Consider the following 20519-nt stretch of genomic DNA (forward strand, 5'->3'; position numbering starts at 1 on the left):
CTTTACTAACCTCCTGAGAGTGTCACTCTGACTTTTATTGCACATCAGTTTCTTTTTGTTTATTCCTGTCGCGCTAATACAAATTCTAGCTTTAAAAAAACTCTGCTTTTTTAGTTATAATTTTCTTCCTTTCCTCTTTGTACTAATGCTTCTCTCTAATCTTATTTGCATTCAAATTACCTCACCAGGTGGTACACCGATCAGAGGTAAGAATGCTGAAATGTGCCTCCAGTTGTCACGTCACTCCATCTCCTGTCCGCCTTGTCCCTTCTCCTCCGGTGTTTCTCATCTCCAGCTTTTACTCTCAGCCCTAACTCTGCCAGCGCTCTCGCTCATCTGCACTCTCCCACTACTGTGTTTATTTTGGTTGGTTTTTAGCGTGATTTCTTGTAGACTCATCCATTGCAACTTTGCACTGTTGAAAGGGGGTTATTCAACGGAAAGTTTGCAAACTGAGAAATGGTCCGTGGCCTCCACCATGGGAGGGTTGACGTCTCCTGCAGCTCCTGCAAGTCTCTGGACTTCCCGTGCAGTTGTAGCCTCTGAGGTTTTGTGTCTATGGGGTTTTAGATGGGTTGCTTCGGTGTAAGTGTAAGGAGGTAACACTTTCACAAGAGAACAGTCAAATTCTTCTCTGCTGCTGCTAATGGACATGAAACTCTAATCAGGAGGAGATAAATTCTTGAAAGTTTGAGCAAATCTGGCTCTGGGATAAGGAACACCTTTGTTTACGTTCCTCATGTTCACCTTTCAAGTGTGCTAACCCTCGAATGTGGTGGCAGAGTGGAGAACCACTGCCCCAGACCCCCCTTTCTGAGCCAGAGGTGCTGATGTCACTTTGCAGCACAAAGATTTGTTTTAAATAGATGAATCAGAAGCACATCTGACTGCTTTAAGCCTTCATTAATTAAACCCACCCCTGGTCTGACAGCCCAGTGTGCGCAGTCCCTGGCTAGTTTTCACAGCCTGTGTGCACCAGTAATGACTTTCCAATTGGAGTGTTGTCTTTTCTAGCCTGAACACTCAAAGCTGTCCCTTTGCATTAACTTCAGTGCGTTAATCAGCCTTACATGCTAAGGCCCTTCTGAATTCTCTTGTGATTTTAGTTACCCCTGTTGACTGACCCCTGGATTTCTCGACAGAATGACTACCACCTACAAATCAACACGACCTCATTTGTTCGGTTTTTTCCCTTCTCCCCTTCCCTCCCCCTTTTCCCTGAATCACTGCTGGAAGTTAATAATCTGACTCTTTTGAACTGGTTCTGTTGCTGGGGGTTAATGTTTTCAGCTCCTGTTAAGTGATTTTAGAGTAAATGTGAATTGCCGTTTGATGCATATTTGCATTAAGTTGCCTCTGTTGCAAATCTGGGTCAGAGAAAAAGACTGCAAACCTTATTTTTATATGAATGGGCTTATATATCTGTCATTCCTCCCTTTGGAACGCTGGAGATTGACAGCTGTGATGTTACAAGCTCCTTAAACTATTTCTTCATCTCCTATTTCTACTGCAAATCCTAAAATGGAATGACAGGTTGAATACTAACTAGCCGAGCGCTCTGAGCTCCCAGCCGTGCACGCCGAGCGTGCAGCATCCCAGGGCCTCCCCGCGCTCCCGCCGCGCGCCCGCCCTGTCTGATGGCATTAGTGACTCAGCACCAGAACCGCGTGGATGCTCCATACGTCCTGCTTGGGAACCGAACACATCTCTGTGAAAAGAACCATCCATCTCATAAAACATAAGTTCCCCGCACTCCCCCCACCCCACCTTCCCACCCCCGTTTGAGTCCTGATGAGGTATTTTAAGAATGTTCTTGACATTATTTAAAATATATGTGTCCTGTTTGAATGTCAAAGATGACATTTCTATGAGAGCAAACAGAAGCCACGTGCTGCTCTCTGGCTTCTCCCAGAGGATTTCTGTCAGCCTAATGCCTTTTATTTAAAACGGAGGTCACTGAATTTCTAAAGATAACAACAGATTAGATGAAAGTGCTTTTATGATGGTGAGGTTGTGTCCATGTAGAAGTGACTGTTCTGCCATGTTCTATACCCAGCTGCACTCTTGTTCCTCATTAAGGTAAGTTTGATGCTTTGGAATCCATTAATTTGGTCTGAAAGGAAGGGTGAACTAATGACTTTTAATGAACCTTTTTGGTAATAATGTTTGGGGGAGGAAGGGGAGGTTTTGGGTTGATTTAATTGCTGCTGTGACTGTCACGAGGAGTCGTGTGTCTGCAGTACTTGGGAGGTTTGGGCGTTACCCACGGCCTTCGTGCTGGAGCAGCGGAGAACCCACTCACAGGGAGCAGCGTGTGGTTAGGGAGAGGACGACCTGAGAAATTCTACCATGCACCCCTCCAAAATGGAGGAGATTTTTCTCTCAAAACACCTTGTTTCACCTTACTCCCATGTATTTGGACCTTTCTGTCCAAGATATCTCTGAGTTCCCTGAAATGGGAGGAACTCCCATCTATAATTCAGAATCTCAGTTTGTAGCTTCACTCTTTACCCCGCCAGGACTGCCCCAGATAGTAATTTAATCTTGAAATCCCTATTTGTTCATCAGAAGGACATGGAGCTGGCAGATGCCCATCAGATTAGGCAATAGCCAACTTCTTAAAGTGACCAACAGATAGTATCAGCAAATCCTGTTTAAGCAACTTCTACCCCATTCTTATTTTCAAAGTAAGATGTTCATTTCCAGCTTTTCTCTGGAATTGAACTCACTCAACCTTTTGTAAAACCTGCCTGCATTTTCCTGCCCTGGGCTGTAAGAGAGAGCAGAGCACAGTTTTCTTTCTGGTGGGTGCTGGACAGGCATTAGATCGGATGCACATGTGGAGGTAAAGAAATATCATCATCTCAGGCATTTTCCCTCTCCAGTCAGATTTATTTGTTACTTTTCTGTCACCACAGGAAATATCTGAGGTTCCTATACATAAGAGTATTTCTTCCCTGCAGACGTCAGCGTAGCAGAGGTCTGTCTGAATTAACTTTAGATCAGCTCACTTGGGTGTCAGAAGCTGTCTGTCTGAGAAGCCAGGTAAAAACCCGCACCGACTTCTGTATAGCTGCAGCTAAACCTTTTCCAGTCCCGAGCAAACTGGTTTAAATAACAGCTCCAGTATTTCGACTCTATCCTGCGAGCTGGAGCGTAAAGCTATCCAAAGAGATTAGAGGAAGCTAAAAGAATTTTGCTGTCTCTTTCTAAGCATGTGTTTGTACATTTGATTGCACTTTGTATATGATAGGATTTTTTTCCTGATTCTTGAGCTTTTCAGTAACAAAAAAAAGGGGCAAAAGGAAAACAATTTAAAAATGAGAAGATGCGCTTGCAGGATCAGACAGTGTCGAGGGGAGGCTGGGTGGGATAGTGCCTGGAAATGTTTGTAATGCCATGTTTCTCACTGTCGGAATCAGATTGACTCATGTCCCTTTAGAAGCACACAGAGGCGTTACTGTGCATTTGTCAGTGCTGTAGCTCTGCTTCTGACGCAGAGTCCCCTGACATTTCCTGTATCTGCTGCTGAGAGATCAGAGCATCCTGAAACTCCGCTGTCTAAGAGGAAACCTCATGCTGCCGAGCACATTGGGTCTCATCTGCTCCCTCTCTGCCCGAGTCCAGCTCGGTGGGAGCGGCCGGGTGCTACCAGCAGCTGCCCACGGTGCACAGGAGAGCGATTTCTCAGCAGTGCTGCCATCCAGAACAGGCCCCTTGCATGCCAATCACCAGCCTTGCAGGCATAATGACCATAATGAACACTAACAATGAAAATATATTTGTAGTTATCGTGTTTTGCATAATTGGCAGTGCTGATGGCTGGTGAAGGCTAGGTGCAATCCTCTGTAACATCTGGGAGGTGCTGCTGTTGTAAATTACAAAAACAGTGAATATGGGAAATGCTTATTTTCATTATTAGTGACTCTTGCGTGATTTTGGGGTCTTTCAGTTTTTCACAGCTCCATGGCAAGTGTTGGTTTTCTTGGGCAGCGGCCAGGGACTCCAACCCCCTCGTTGTCAGAGCTTCACAGTGTCTCTTTCTCCACTATGTTCACGCTTATGGGTCCTTGTTTTGTCTGGGCTTGCCTCTGGCCCTGCTCCACAGCTCCCTGGATTTTGTTAGGAGGATTCTCCTTCTTTGGGAGGGAATTTTTAGCAGAAGGGGGATTGGGACCCACACCTGAGCGCTAGCTGGAGGGGTGGCTAAGAATGCTGTTTCAGGAGAAGTCCAGCTGTGTTTCAGTAGAGGGAGCTGGTGGGAGGCTGAGGGAAGAGAAGGGGGGGTTTGGGGTAGCCACGTTCTCTGGTGTGCAGGGTGGGGAAAATTTGCCCTGGTCAGGTAGCTGGGTTCATTAACATCTACATTGCAAGTCCTTTCCTTAGACGAGTGCTGTGCCTGCAGCCTGGTTCTTCTGAGTCCTGGGTACTTACAGGAGCATTTCCTTCCCTGTCTAATTTTATAACCAGGGCTAAAGGTCAGTCCCTACCTCTGGGCCAGGGGGCTGAGGCTGTGGATGCCCTACTGGAGAAATGGAGCTGCTACCACTGCTGGGGATGGAGCTCTGACCTGAATAGATACAGAAGAGCATCACCTCAAGAGCTACCTTGTTTAGCTCCATGCAGTGCTCTCTGGGAGAAGAGAGCACAAGCACCTGATGAGTTTCAGAGTGGGATTTCAGAGAGATCAATTTGTATGGCAGCTCAGAGCTTTTTACATTTGGTTTGTCACCTGGAGGAGAGAGTGACAAGCCCTCCGTGGCACAACAGTACCCAGCGCTGCCAAGAAGTGTCCCTTATCAGGATCTGCCTTCCCCATGCTCTGTGCAGTGTACTTTCTAAATGCTTCTTTTAACCACTGTCACTGCAACTAATGATTCTGCCTGAGCACAAGTGTATTTGAATAGATAAGTATCTTGGAGAGCTGCTAACGGGGCTGCTGTCTGTGCCCGAGTTTAAAGAGCGAAAGAAAAGACTAGGAGAGGAGGGAGGGAACTGGTGAGGAGATACCAGCACAGAGTAAAGAATCTATAAGGGATGCTTGTCAGTCAGCAGGGCTGGCTCCCGCCCTCAGCCCCAGAAAGCTCTGCCTTGTCACCGTTCTCCCTGGCACTGGAGAGCAGCCAGGGTTTTTTCTCAGGAGCTGTCAGCTCTCTGATAAGCTGGGATGTGTTATCGGGAACAGATCTGAGCTGCAAGCGAGATCGACGTGACATCGCAGCGTGCTGAGGAATCGCTGCCCCTCTTCTGCTGGAGCCCCGCTGTGGTCTGGGATGCTTTGGAGGCAGCGGAGGTTGAGTGGTGCTCAGCAGGGAGAAGTTTCGCTCTGGGCACGTGCCGCTGCAGAGCCACATGAGCTCCCAAACAAGCTGTTCACTGCTCCCCTCTGAACACATGTGCACGTTCCTGATGGTAGATGGTCCTCATGCACCCACTGAAGCCGTGCTATCTGATTGCATGCCGGGACTCAGCCACGCAAACAAGAACAAGGCACCTGGCACTGGAGCACTCAAGGAGTCCATGTGAGAAGTCTGCGGTAACGTCCTGTGGGAACAAGACCTTACTCAGCAACTTGTGCAACGTAAATCCCAAAGTAATGAATAAAAGTAAATCCGCCTTCCTAGCCCTGGTTTGCAGGGGCGCAGAAGATTATAAGATGAGATGTTGACAGGGCTAGGAATAGAAATCGGGTTCTCCGCACTTGTCAAAGCAAAGAATTCACTATCCTTTTGAGGGTCTTTGGATGCAGCTTCCCTGAACTTCAGGGAAAGGAGCTGCTCAGAACTCAGTTCTTCCTTTCCTGTAGTTCTTTGTGTTCTGTCCAGCCTAGACTTGAACCCTTCAAGAAACAAAGCTATTGCCTTTCTCTGGGATGACTGAACTAGGACCTGGAGCATTTTATACTTAGGGAGTTTTTCCCAAGGTTCAGTTTCATTTATGTCTCCAGCTTTCTCATCCTAGCAATGTCTGAGCTTCTTAACTTTATTCATAAATCTCTGTACTCTGAGATACCATATGCTTTCCTGTATCCATCACTTATTTGTAGGTTGTCCTTCAAGAAAACCCCTATAGTCCCTCTGACTGTCATCCATTTACCATTATCCTTCCACTTTCTGCTAGCTGTCAGCTATACTGCAGGATCTGTATGTTTGTCTAATGGTGATTTATTGCAGTAACTGTTTTCTTTCTGGTTCAGTTGAGAGGTTTGCGCTAACTTCCTTCTGCTTTCTGGGTTCTTTCTTGTCCCCGACGCACCATGGTTTGAATAGTCATGCCAACCCACACAAAACCAGAATCCGTTGCCCAATGTCCCTGAGCAGTTTGTAGGCAGCTGCTGACACATGTTACATGTTTATAGTATGATTCTAGAAAATGGTCCACGTTGACTGCAGAACTGACAGGCAATAACAGCGTGTAATCTGAAACTCCCCTCTGCCTTCATTTTCTTCATCCTCTTATGTTTTCCTCTTCTCTCTCCAGCACTGATGTTGAAGTCCCTAGGGGTAAAAAGTAGTTTGACTAACCGGCATTTAAGAGGCATAGTGATTGCAAGTATAAAGGGTATAACTACCAGTGAAATATATTAAATGGCTAAAAGGGGCATTATAAAAAGGTATATGTTCATGGCAGAATTATCTAGGGATCTTACTTTTTCTAGGCAGACTGTCAACTGAAGCTGGCTCTTCTTTCAGCCCAGCCAGCTGATGAAGGCTACAGGCTAAATCAGTGATAGTCTTCCTCAGGGTGATGACATCCACTTTCTTGTGTGGTTAGACTTTTTTTAAGTTTGGATATGTTTTGCAGCAAACAGCTTTTCCCAGCCAAGCCTGATGCAAGCACTCAGAATGAACTCTGCAGCACGTGTGTGCCCACAGAGTAATGAGCATGAATTACGAAGGGGATAATAAATTGTGAGTTCCAGGAAAATCTTCCTGACAGAGTGTATAACCAGGCTGTGGCATCAATTCCTTGAGGAAGTGGTGAAAGACCTATCACTCAGCACATTTAAAATGGGATTGGACAGAACACAAGTACATTGACAACAGGGAGTAATCCTGTCCCGGCCCCCAGGGATGTGCAAGATAACCTAATAGGTCTTTTCCATTTCTGGATTCTCTGAGTCTTGTCAATGCTGGGAAGCTTCCTCCTGCTCCACTGCCTGTCATGCTGCTATCTGCTTGAAGGTGTTTTTCCCAGACAACATGTTGAAATTCAATGTTCTCCCTGAATTAAGCAGCAGTGCTCTGTAGGCTTTGGCCTGTGGGGGCCCAGAGGATGCTGTGGCTAGGGAAAGCTGGCAGGTCCTTTTGTTAGTAGGTGGAAAGAGTTCTTGAAACAAGCTTTCCCTGTTTAGCTGAAACCTCATTTCCAGCACTAATGCAACAATAGGGAGGGCTCTGTACATCATTTTTATTATATGGCAGAACCCAGGGAAGTTCATTTTTCCCCATGACATATAGACTTATGCTACAGTCTCAATTTATCCTTCTAAATAATGTAGGTGGCAGTGGTTGATTCACATTAGTTTTTCTTCTGTTCTGATGATATGAAAAACTGAGTTTGACCTCTGCAACTTGAACCAGCGAGAAGGGAGAAGGCAATTTCACCAGCTATTCTCAGTGCCGCTCTCAATGGTCGTTTTGAACCGTGGCAGGCAGAAATGAGTTCAAATCCTTACAAGCAAAGGGGTTAATGTTTTCTTTTAGCTCAGTGTATGGTGTGTGAGCAGAGTTCCCTTCTTTCAGGCAATCCTAACCAGCAGAATCTGAGCACTTGGAGGCACTTTAAAAATTATTCCGACATTGCCTGGGGGAAGCAGGCTGAGCACCAGCCGCTTCAGCGTCTGGCCAAGGGCCCTTCGCTCCTGCAGTGCCAGCTTGCTGTCACATGCGTCCTGCTCCTTTCTTCTCTGCATCTCCATCTTTTAGTCTGCATATGGGGCCCGGTTAGGGGAGTTTAGATGTGACTGGTTTTGCAGTCATCTGTGCTAGGCAAAAGGTTGGATGAAAGACCAGGCTCCCGGGCTGAGCAGTGCTGGGCGTCAGTGGAGCGGGCTGAGCAGAAGAGAGACCAGCACCTCAGACCAGCACTCACTTCCACATCATGGGTACTCCGCAGGTTCCCCATGTGAATTGCTACTCCATGCGGTCTGCCAGTTATTTAGATGTGCCCCTCATGCATCTGGCACTTGGAGGATAGGATCAGATCGGGTCTCGAGGAACCTGCGGTCTGGGTTTAGCAGCTATTCCTGACCCAAAGCTGGAGGAGCAGACACTGCTGGGGCAAAGGGAGGGCGGCTCTCATGCGAGCGCCGTGCAGCAACATGGGTGTATTGCATTGGTGTGTATCTTCGTGTCTCAGACTGGGTTTCTAATCTTTTTATATCACGTATAATGAACTCTGAAAGAACAAGGAGATCGCTGACATGGAGAAAGCCGATGAAAGGCAAAGTGTTTTCTCGAAAGGGGGTGTCTGTTGGAAGGAGGGGTGATGAGTTGGGAGAGATGGGACTCTGCCAGTTTCTACAGGAAGGTCGCAGTTTGTTGAGCATTTACTAGGCTTTGTGTGCATCAGATAAGAAACAAACAGCTACAGTTAGTGTGCTTTGTGCTTGGCTGTTTTGATTAAAGGTTTATTAAAGGTCCTTTTATTAGACAGGAGTCCCATACAAAGCTGTAATTAATGTGTGTATGTGTATTTCTTTTTCTTTTATTGAAGCAATGAATATAAGTGGTTGGGGCGGTTGGATATACATCAGTAACTGGTTCCCTGTACATTAAAAAAATGACAATAATCAATTTCACAAGCTTCTAACAGCAGACTGGGTACCTTTTGCCTGCATGCTGGTACCCTGTGGGTCCAGGGAATATCACAATATATTTATCCATGAAGATACTTTAAAAGCCTGGGCAATGGCCTTCCTTTTCTGAGGCTGGCTGCTCAGTTACCAGATTTGCCATAACCTGAATTGTCTGTGTCATCTTGTTTGTGTACAGGAGCTCTGCAAATAGAGAACAGCGAGGAGTCAGACCAAGGCAAATACGAGTGTGTTGCAACCAACAGCGCAGGAACCCGCTACTCTGCCCCAGCTAACCTTTACGTTCGAGGTAAGAGCAGCGTCCACCCAAGGAGGTCACTCTCCTCCTGCCCAAAAGACTCCACGGCTTTCAGTGAAAGAGTACGTTCCCTGCCTTAGTGCCCTGGTCACACTTTGTGGATTGTATGATGTAACCTTTTGCTCAAGAAACAGTAAGTTAAGTTCAAGGATATCTTTGATCCACGTTGGGTTTGACTCACATTTCTGGAAATCTGGTTTTGCTGTTTATATGGTGTTATGTAAAATGCTGAAATATGGGCAGAATTGGGATTCCTTACTCCCTTTCACTCCTTTACTTTGTGTCCTAGTTATTTTAATTGGGATCGAGGCATACTTAATCCTCTTAGTATAAACTAACCTTTGGTGGAGCAGCATAAAACTGGTCATGCTCCGGTGAGCCAGAGGTGCTCTGCTGTAGGTGAGCCAATATTTAGGCCTTTGCTTTGGAATGTGTGTGTTTTTAAAAACTGAACAGCTTTTTGGGGTTGTCCTAATCCATCTTATATGCATGGATGATTGAGCCTCTGGGTATAAATGGCTCACATTGGGAACCTGCTGGAAATTAGCCACAATTCATGTAAAGTGGTTTTTCTAATCGTTATGGTATGTTGCTGATTTAAAGCTGTTTTCAACACACCAGAATAACTAGGTTTTACATTAGGACAGTCTTTTGCCAGTTTTCTTTATCTGCATTGAAGGTGTTTGAGTTAGCTTGGAGAGAAGCAAGGGCTAAATTCCCTGTACACTTTCTGTTAATTTCAGCAAGAAAAAAATGTGCTGCTTTTTATGAAACTCTGTATAACCAGAACCACTGGTCAGGAACCCCCGGGAAATGTAGTTATGGATTTTCCCAAGAAGAGAAAGAAAATTCTTGTGCTTGTGCAACCCATTGTTTTTTAGGAAGTTAGAACCAGATTTAATTTCCACATAGTAAATCAACTGTCTAATAATAAAATCTCATCTTCATTTCTTCCTTCCTGTGTTTTGAAGAGAGAAAATACAATTTTAAAGCTGTATATGCATTGGTTAGTATGGAAAGAGGGCATGAGAATGATTAAGTCTTCACATTCTGTGTGTTTGCTTCTAGAGGTGGCTTCTGGCATTGTTTACTTTGTTTATTCTGGGAGACTGCTTTTTTATTTTGCAGTGTAATTTCGATTCTAAGAGTCTTTGGAAGACTGAAGTATCCAATTAAGCATATTCAGAAGATGAAGTTATATCTATGCAGTGGAATCACTCCTTTCACTCTCACAATGTAATTATGGATGATTTTAAACTCCCTGTGTTCTTGCAAGTTCATTTTTCAGGCAAGCTGTACTAAAACTCATCCCAGATTGTCACTTTGCACTCTGAGGGAAAGGATCCCTGTTACCAGGCTGGCTGTTGTTGCATAGGTTTGTGTGGCTACCCAGCTGTTTTGCTGCAGTATTTGGGATGCTTTTGTTTCCTGTGACATGCTCAGACTCTCAATGTTCTGTTTTCTATAGAGGTGCGGCTGAAAAAAGGCACAGGAGCTTCAAGAGGCAGAAAAACCTCCTCTTAACAACTTTCCAATTTATTACTAATGAACACTCTTTATTTAGCAAGTAATCCTTTAGGACTGGGGAGTGTACTGAATTTTACACTCGGCTTGCTGCTCAGCAAGGTTCATCTATGTTGTTTGGGCTTGACATGGGCCTTGGATGGTCTGCACGTGTGAGAGGATCCTGATGTTCACCAAGGGAAGCATGTTCTTTGACATATGCTTTGCTGTTAACTGTCATTTTCTTACACATAAATTTTTGGAACAAGCCTTTTTATTGCACATAATCTTTACAACGTCAGTCTCCAACCCGTGTGATCCTGATAAAAGCCTGCTTTATATTTAAGACAGGATATGCCATAAATTATTATCAGATTAAATCACTGTGCATACTAGGTCCTGGATGGTTTTTGTGCTTACAGTTTCTGATAGCAAATGTTCTACAAAAAAGATACCATATTGTTGCTATTATATATTAGTTGATGACTTCAAAAAGTTAGTTAAACCAAGAACAATATTTTATTTCTTTAACAAGCAAAGAAAAAAAATGAAAATATCTTACTTTCTCAGCTCTGGGATGCAGAATAAAAGAATCCCTGTATTTATTTCTTGTGGTAGTCCTATAGGATTGTTATTAGATGGATCAGTGACTTCCAGTAGGGTCTTCTGAAAGTGCCTGCATCTTTCCTAGAGAAGACATTAATTAACGCTAAATTACAGTGGAAATTAAGCGCGTCGGCTGCACAGCCACTGCATGGTCGTTCATAATGATTGACCTCATTGCCATGAATACCCAAGAAGTTGGCCACTTTTTCGGGAAGCATGGCTGAGTACTGAGCAGCACTACTAATTTCCACCCTGTGTAGTTCTCAGGACCGCTTGTGTCTGCTCTCATTTACAGCCTACTGGGGGTTTTTTTAATAGTTCAAATGTTTGTTTGTCTCTTGACTCTTGGGTTTTGTGTTTTTGATCATGTCCTCCCCTTTCCTAGCCTCCTAGGTAATCCTTTGTGAGTGAGCTGTGTTAGAAAGCACAGGCTCATTAGCATCTTTATCACACTTTTCACGCTAACAAAGGAAGATACTGGGTGCTGAGAAGGAGTATCCAGGCACTGCTCAGGGCGTCCTAGATCAATGAGAGAACAGGAGGAGGAAGGAGCAGGCTACACCAGTGTCTTCTCTCTCTGAATCCTTTAGAGCCAGCACTTCTGTACAGATGGACTTCATTAAAAGTTAAAACATTTCCACACCAGGGATTTGTAAAGGAAAATGGATGCATTTTCCTTGAAGCTATTATTTTCATCTTACTAAGTGTGCTGGAAAGCAACCCGCATAAGCCTTCTGCTTTTGGAGGGACAGGTCTATCTGTCTGCTGCTGCAGAGCCGGGATGGGGCTGGAGGCCAGTGCCGGGCACCGACTGCCTCCCTCTGCTGCTCCCCTGCCCTCCATGCTTGGGGGGCTGCACAAAACATCCAGACCATCAGAGGAGCAAGAACGGAGTGAAAGCAAGAGCAAGGAGCACACCAGGGCAAGGTGGCTCCCTGGGACTTAGCAGGGACTTCAGAGTGGGCACAGTGGCATATTCCTATCCTGCCCTTTTGGCACAAGCATGCTTGCTGGTGCTGGCCTGGATGTTGTCGTTACCACCACGAAGGAACACTCATCCCTTTGTGATCCATGGTTACGTGTACATCGTAACAGTGATTAGATTTGGGACTTGGTGGTGCTGCAGGGAGAAGGGAAGGGAATAGAAATATATGGAAGATGTGATTCTTTTAATCCAGAGAGCTTACTGTCTAATTTAGCAGCAAAAATCCAAGAAGTTGATTCAAGATATACAAGAAATTGACTTAAGAGTAGAAAGCAGATTGAACCTGGTGTGGGAAAAAAAAATGTGGCGTCATTTCGTCATGCTCACTGGGAGTATAGTGTAATTGCACTGATTCACCTACGCTGTTGGTTTTTTAATGAACATATTTCACTCTTCATTTGCCTACAGCTTCAGAATCTGCAGAAAGAGGAGCATTTTCAGCCAAAAGTCTTATCCTATGAAATGCGTGTGAACGTGGTGGCCTGTGTAGTGCTCCCCTCGATAGAGGGACTGTTATTTGACTCTTTCTCTGTGTGAAAGGTTTTTTCCCACCATTCTCTTTCTCTACATGTGACATTATTTTTTCCTACTTCAATGAAGCAGATTAACAGGAAGATGTATGTAAGAATATCCATGTTAATACACTGTGGAGTTCACTAGCTGTGTTCCCCAGTGCTGCTTACAGCAGTGAGCAATGCAGATGTTACTACAATAGTACTTATTGGAGCATTGGCTGCATACTTCCCTTCAAATGAGAAAGCTGCTGCCCAGTTTTCACTTCATAAGTGCTGCTTTTCAGGCCTTCAAAGAACAGTCCAGTGGGGCAAGTGCATTGAGTTCCCTGGCCCAAAATGCTACGTGTACTGTAGAGAAGCAGCTGCACAGCTGCTTTTAAAAAAAGACCATTTGAAACTGAATTGTCTTCTCTGTCCCTAAACTGGAAACTAGTAAATCAGACTACAGTAAATAGAAATGGTATTACTGCAAAAATCTGTGCTTTCTTGATCTGCTCTTTGAAAGGCCAGGCTAGTATTTCATTTGGCAGCAGAGAAACTTGCTTGGAGTCTGAAATTTTATTTGCCAAGTTTCACTAAGGACCTGTCACCCAAAATGAAATTAGGATAGTGGCTGTCCCCAGCAGCAATTCTCTGGCCTCCGCAGGGTTTCACACTTGGGCACTTGGCGGTAGCTTAGGCTCAGTCATGGAGGGAGCTCAGTGAAATGGCTAATTGCAGCTATATGATGCTTACTGCAGTGGGGACCTTGTGTAAATAATAATAATTCTGAATGACTGACATGAGCCTGGAGCAACAAGACTTGAAGCCTTTAAAAAGGACATTTTATGCTTACGTAATATTAAAACAGCTAAAATAGCAACAGCAGTCGAAGCTTGAGGGTATTGCCAGGAGAAGAGTTAAAGCTGAGGATAGCGGTCAAACAGTCAGTGACCAAAACTGGAGATATCTGGAAAACGGCTAAATAACAGGGAATACGTTTGTTTGCAACCCAGCTGTACGCACACTTCTGGCAATACGTTCTGTTAAACCTGCCTCTCTCATCAGGGCTGGTGGGGGTGGCATCACTTGACCAGAGAGGGACACTGCCAGTGCTGGAGGGCCTGGCAGCAATCACAGACAAGCCGAGACTGCAGAGACTTGTGAGGGAGGTGTCTGGGTGACGGGAAACGCGAACGGGCGGTTCAATCAGACTGGGTGACCCAGGCTGCTGCTTCACACAGATGTCTGCCCTGGACCATCAGAAGCAACACAAACAGACTGCGATAGAGGCCACGGAGTAACTACCCCTCAGCAGCAGGTACATGGCTGAGGTGGGCTACGGGTCGGAAGGGCTGCGGTCTCCCCGTGTATGCATTGTGCGGTCCTGACCTCAAGATAGTGCTGCAGTAGAGCAATGCAACAGGGAGCAGTGACCCTTTGATGAAGAAAGTGCGCTCCTTTTTATGGGTTTCAGTATTTTTAACTTCCCTTACTCTGCTCACGGGTGCTGCTCCGTGCTGAAGCAGCTGTAGTTTGGGCAGATGCACCGTGGCCATGAGCAGGGTCGGTGTGAAGGCGGCCAGCGGCACAGCCGGAGCTGCACAGCACCCGGCACCAGCTGACATTCGCTGCTCTGCCAGCGCTGCCGCTCGTGCTGCTGCGACTGTGTCCTTGTGCCGGCGCTGGAGAGGCTCACAGAGGCCTCTGACAGGTTTTCTCTTCCCAAATACTACAATGAATATTGTTGTAATGTTTTCTCCTGGGGTGAAGTGTGTTCACCGCCAGTGTTTCTATAAGCATTTTGCTATGCCGTAATGATTATTATGATCACGGTTTAATAAATAATGATTCTTTGTCCTTCAGCTAGCACATTCCATCTAAAGATTTCAATGCGCTTTATAGAACTCAACTAAATAAGCTTAATAGTTTTATTCCTTGCAAAGTCCTTTGATGGTTAAAAGTGCAATGCGAAGCTCAAGTCTGATTATTTGTAAAATGACCTTTATGGAAAATAGAAGGAGAGTGGCTGGTGGCTCAGTGCATGATAATACAACACAGAAATGGACTTGGAATCCTATTTCCCCCTCCTCCCCACATGACCTGCATAGACGTCTGTGGAACGATTACGCCTGCGTATCTGTGCCGACTAAATGTCCATTCCCACCACTTCCATATCCACTTGCACAAAGGGTTAGGAAATCCATCTCTGGTGCTCTGAGATTTTCTGCTCTTAATTGAATTCGTGCATGCATGTGTGTGCTCTGTGAATGGGAAAGGATGGTTGGCCGCCCTGAGCATCCTGTCTGTCTCACTAGGATGGAATATACTCATCACTGTGGCATGAGAACATTGTTCATCGCATATAATGGGAGGTTGTCTTATTCTCATGTAATCTGGCGTAAAAAAGACAATCTGTCCTTTTGTTTCTCAATACCTCTAAAAGCTGTAAAGGATAAAATTTGATTTATGTGGAGTCCTTGAGACACAAGATGTGCTTTTGGAGATAAGCAGGAACAGGTTCATCTCCCTCTGCGTTTTTGTTAACCTCTCTGTCTTTTGGATTCCAAAGTGTCTGGGTTTGCCGTTGTATTAATGCCTCACATAGCACCAGAGGATTTTTAGCACAGGACAGATGCTGTCAGTTCCCAGCAGAATTGCAGAGCCAATTGGGATAATGAACTTTCTTGTTTCTTTCAGGAAAGTATTAGCTTGCCACTCTGAAAAGCTTTAGAAATGTGTTCCTTTGTTTGAGCTAGTGATCTAAACTCTCAGACCTGTGCATTCATATCCTGGCCACAGCCCCCTGGCTTGTTTCAGGGAGCTAATGCCCAAAAATACACAAAAGTAGAGCCTCCCATAAGCCCAGATTCATTCTTTCTGCAACAAGCTGCTGTGGTTAAGAGTATTGCTGCTGCTGCGTAAGACGAGCATGTCTGTGGCAGGGTAAAAGCCAAATTCAATCGTCATGGGAATTTCTGCCTACAGAGCACTGGAGCCACCTGACAGTCAGGACTGGCAGATGCGTTTCTGATACGGCCTTGCTCTTTGCTTCTTTGCTGTTTCAGCTTGGATCTTAAAAGGAGCCCCGTTTTTACCTTCTGAAGTTTCCTATCCTCTGGTGGCATTTCTGCTACGACTTGACTTGCTTTGTCTTGCACAAAGACTGGCATGTTCGAGTTAGCTGCCAGGCAGCTCCGGTTCGTGGGAACGAGGTACCGTGCCTAGTGAGACGTGATATTCTGCACAGGGGATGTGCTGGGTAACCCCAGCGTTAAATCCTATGTCCCTATGGGGCGAGGGGGGCAGATGTTATTTGCTGTCACTGTTTAGAATAATTAGCTTTGTAAAAAAGCAAAAAAAAAATGTTGGTAAAACATGCTGCTTAGCTTAGCAGTGACATGGATAGAAAACTGGAGATAAGGGAGCATGTGAATGAGATCTTTAAGGAGATGAAACTTTCATTTTACCATTTATTTGGTTTATCTCAGCTAAAGCAGCAGCTGTTTAAGCATTAACTAAAGGGAAAGGAGAGAGAACTTTCTGCCCAGGTGTTCCCTCTTCCCTTACAGCTGTTCCAAAATAGCCTGCTACTGGTTTCTATTTCCCATAAGGCACTAATATAATGAGAGATTAAGAGATAATCCAGCAATTAGTGACAAACAGCAGGTCCCAAACTTGTTCTTGTTTGACAGACCATAAAGTAATCTGTTTGAATTAGCATGTTTCACATGTGTCTCCTCACCTTTCCAACTCTAATCTGAAGTGTCAACACGTGGGGAAAGCCACTGCCAGAGCCTACTCCTGTCCGTGCACACTGATGCAGCGCGATCCCTGCCAAGGTCCCCAAAATAAACCTCCTGGCACTTGCAGCACTTGGAGTTCGTGTTGCCCTATTGCAACATTAATGCTGCTTTCCAGAAATGCAGCCATTCACGGGTATGCTGGTTTGCCAGAAGCACTGACCTTCCTGGGCAAGGGCAGGAGGCAAATCCTCCCTGTTGGGAAGAGCTGAGCAGAAGGCAGAAGCCCCTCACTCTCTGCTGAAGCCATGCAGATGTGATACACTCCATTAGATTAGGAAATAAAGTGGTGGCTTGGGAGCAGCAATAAAGAGGTTCCCTCCCATCACAGGGTCTCACAGGATTAAATGAGCCTTATGTTAATGTTTTGTGGACCAAGCGGAAAATCCCCTGTCAAGCAGGCCAGGAGAAACCTGGACGTTGAGCTAGGACTGTTTGTTTTGAGGATGTCCGAGTGCGGGTCCTTTCTTGATGCGTGCCTCACTTATGGGTCAGTTAAGCTCTGAGTTGGCTGGTTCTGGTCCCCTTGTATCAGTTCAATTGAAGAAACATAAAACAACTGTTTTGCTGTTCTCCTGCAAGCTCCATTACACTTTGTAGGCCAGTGTTGTAGCTGTTATTGGCAGTTTGTTGCCTGGTCTGTACCATGTCAGTGTTGGTTAAAATCTTGTCCTCTAATCACTGGAAATGGCTGACTGTACTGTTGCACTGTATAATGCCACATGCTGTTCTCTAATTTGCAGTGTTTCTGCTGGAAAGCAAATTCCTTCCCCCACCTTCTCTTTCCCTTATCAAAAATGTGACTCATAAGCAGTCTTTAACTATCAAATCCACTTCTGTATTCTCTCAGCGAGGGTTCGATTACAGCTGATATGCCACAGATCTGTAGCTGGAGTGAGGTCACTCCTGCGAGAGAAATAAGATCTCCTTTGTCTATAAGGAAAATGCAACTAACCTTCTACTGTCTCTCCCGCAGGAACAAAAACTGGGACCTGCTCAATTCTCTCTGGGTGTTTTTGTCCTTCTGATTTCTTGTCCATCTCTCACTCGCAGCACAGTGTACCCATAAGGCTCTCCCGAAACTGATCCCGGCTGAGACTGCACATGTCTGTCACTTGCCTAATACCTCTCTGCTGCATTTAGCTCTTTGTTTGGAGAGGGGGAGCAGCTCTTCATGGGAGAAGATTTTTCCATTCACCACTTGGAACATTTCTTTCATACTTGATAAAATTCGAATCTACGTATATGCTCTTCCCAGTATGTGGTCAATGGGATTAAAGTGCCTTTGCCATCATCTTTATAGCTGGAGTGGGTGTGTGGGAGCACGTCAGTCTGTGTGGTGGCCGGAGTCCCTCGCTCTGTGCGTGTACATGAGTGTTTTGCACATGTAAATGCGTCTGTGCTTCCAGCGTCTGGCCCAGCGCAGGGCTGCCCCCGAAGCACCCTCCGTGTGAGTACGTGTGTCCCCCAGCCCTGTCTCGAGGGGTGAGCGGTCAGGAAGGCGGAGGGGCCAGCCCTGCCCCGGGCTGGAGCCGTGCGAGTGCAGCGTGCTCTTGTCCACGACATGGAGTGGTGTGTGTGCACGGTGGGAAGTCATGGCTGACCTCTGTAGTCTTGTCTTGTCGTTTCAGTGGTGTGCGGACAGATGAAGCTTGGCCTGTTTTTACTCTCTGTGTTTTTCCTTGTCTTTTTTTATTCCCTCCTCATCTTCATCGCACTCTGCCATCAAACAAAACAAACTTTCATCTCTCAGATCAGCGAGAAGGTTGGTCCTTTTCACTTCTTATCCATCTACAGTACGCCACGTCAGATGGGACTTTTCCAGTAGGGAGAGGAGAGCCATCCCCAGAAGGGGAGGGGGCCCTGCAGACTCTGGCTCCCTTCCAGGCACGGCCGTAGTGTGCCTGATAAATCTGCTTTCTGTTTGCTGTGACTCTGGTGATGGCATTGATACTTTGCTTGCATGCCTTTGTTGCTTGAGATTTAAAATGCATAGAATATATTTTGCATGCAAATAGCAGCCAGGTCGGTTTTGTCCAAAGGTAGGGTGGGAAGAAATGCATGCTGCTGTGTGTGGGGTCCTTCTCTAACCCGTTACCTGTGCTAGGTGCCAGTCTAATACCTCTAAAGTGCTGCTGCTTTCTGGCTGGAGATCAAGAGCAGTCTTTGGAAGCAGAGATCAGAATGATCTCTAGTGCCCTTGCAAGCTGCTAGAGAGATTGGGTGCCTCAATTTCTCCTGTAGCTTTAAAAGTTTTAACTTTCTCTAGAGTCAAAAAGCTTACTTTTGATCTCAGCTGGAGAAGAACCCAGCATGCTGCCCACCCTTGCCACAGGGCAGCAGGGGCAGCTGGCTGAGAGGTGCAAGGCCCTCGTGCCGAGGCAGCTTCCCTGCTCCTCCACAGTCCCTGCTCTGGGGTGGCCACTTCTCCATGCTCGGACAAGGGCCCTTTGCACGGGCAGCTCTGACTCTTCCTCCCTGGGGCTGCATCTTTCACTTGCTGGCAGGAGAGCAGGGAGCTCTGGTAGTGGCCCCAGCCTTACCTAGGATGGCTCAGGGAGACCCATGGCAACGTGCGCAGGAGCTCATAGCCACCCAGTAAAACCTGATTTGTGCTTTGCCCTGCTCTGTCCCACTGCCCTCAGAGAGCCAGAGGAGAACAAAGGACAATAGTGAAAGGTGACTCCAGCTTTCAAAATAAATCTAGCTTCAGACCTAGCTTGAGGCACTCATGATTTCATGCTGAGGAAGGCTGCTGGTTTTGACAGAAGTCCTGAGCTAGTTTCTGGAGATGACTCCTTCACTGAGCAGGTACCATGCAGGTCTGTCCGTCCCTCCGCAGCGGGAGGGATGCTCACAGCAGCTCTCCAGCCCGACACTGTTCCCAGGTGGCACGGGGACGAGACCCTGGCTCCTCTCACATATGTCATCAGGCAGCTGCATGGGTTGATCTTATAATCATCACTGGAACAAGTTTTAACAAGTTGTCATAGCAGTTGTTCCAGTACAGTGACTTCGCTCCCGTTTCTCTCCCTGGAACGTGCTCTCATTTAGATTGTACTGAGGCACGAGGCCTTTGTTGTTTACCCTCTAAAAATAGATTTTGTAGAGGATAAAATTACCTGAGCCCAAGACAATGATGAAAAATGAGAACAAGGAAGAGAAGAAATTAAAGCCAAGACCCAAAGCCTCCCAGATTTCAGTGAATTTGAAGCACCGCTGTGATGGCTCAGGCACCTCTGGAGAATGAACCTTTGACAGGGCACTTAAACGTTTTAGCCGCATGGTTTAGCTGAGGGGAGGCAGCCGAGAATGGATATAAGCCAGCAGGAGCGGATAATTTCTCATTCTTTGTGTCGACCCCTCCTTCCCACCCCACCAAAAATACCCATGTACACAAATATTTAACGTGAAGCTAGAAATTAGTTTCTAAATATTCCATTGGGATTTGCCGTGCTTATAATTTGTTTGGCACTGATAATTACATCTTACATTTTTCCAGCTTTACTTAAAACTGTGTACCGCTCACCCATGCATTTAATTATTGCTCTGTGACTGCTACAAGGTTATTTATTAACGAGTTATTTTATCTTGATACAGTGGATCTTTTCTCTTATTCCCCTCCTTAATGTTGTGTTATTTTCATCAGAGAAATTTCAGAGTGAATGCAAATTGCATAGCTCCACAATCTTGCTCTCCCTTACTTTGCTATTAGTATGTCAGTATGCTGAATGCTGATGTGTCTCCAGTGCTGCACCACTGTAATGATATATCCTCTTTTATATGTGGTTGTCAGCGCAAATAATTAGACCTAAAAGTTATAGCTGAAATATAATCCAAAAATGGCAAGGCCCTGTTTTGGAAATTGTCTATAAAATGTCAGCACTCAAGGATGCATTGGGAGCATAAATAGTACAGCATTGTTTGAGCACAAGATTAGACTGTAAATGCATTTTTTTCTGGTTCCAATTTTTCCTCTCCTGCTGTTGATTCTGTCAATAGATTGTGAGAC

At 45.7% G+C, this 20519-nt stretch overlaps 1 protein-coding gene across 3 annotated transcripts in view; it reads left to right on the forward strand.

The window, feature by feature from the left end:
• PTPRF (protein tyrosine phosphatase receptor type F) overlaps positions 1-20519 on the forward strand; it is a 382739-nt gene that overhangs the window by 282211 nt on the left and 80009 nt on the right. For all 3 annotated transcript variants that reach the window (XM_065657671.1, XM_065657672.1, XM_065657673.1), the window contains exon 7: positions 8997-9107. In XM_065657671.1, the coding sequence (XP_065513743.1) occupies positions 8997-9107 (111 nt within the window). The remainder of the gene's footprint in view (positions 1-8996; positions 9108-20519) is intronic.

This window comes from Caloenas nicobarica, chromosome Z, assembly GCF_036013445.1.
Source record: "Caloenas nicobarica isolate bCalNic1 chromosome Z, bCalNic1.hap1, whole genome shotgun sequence".
Lineage (NCBI taxonomy): Eukaryota > Metazoa > Chordata > Aves > Columbiformes > Columbidae > Caloenas > Caloenas nicobarica.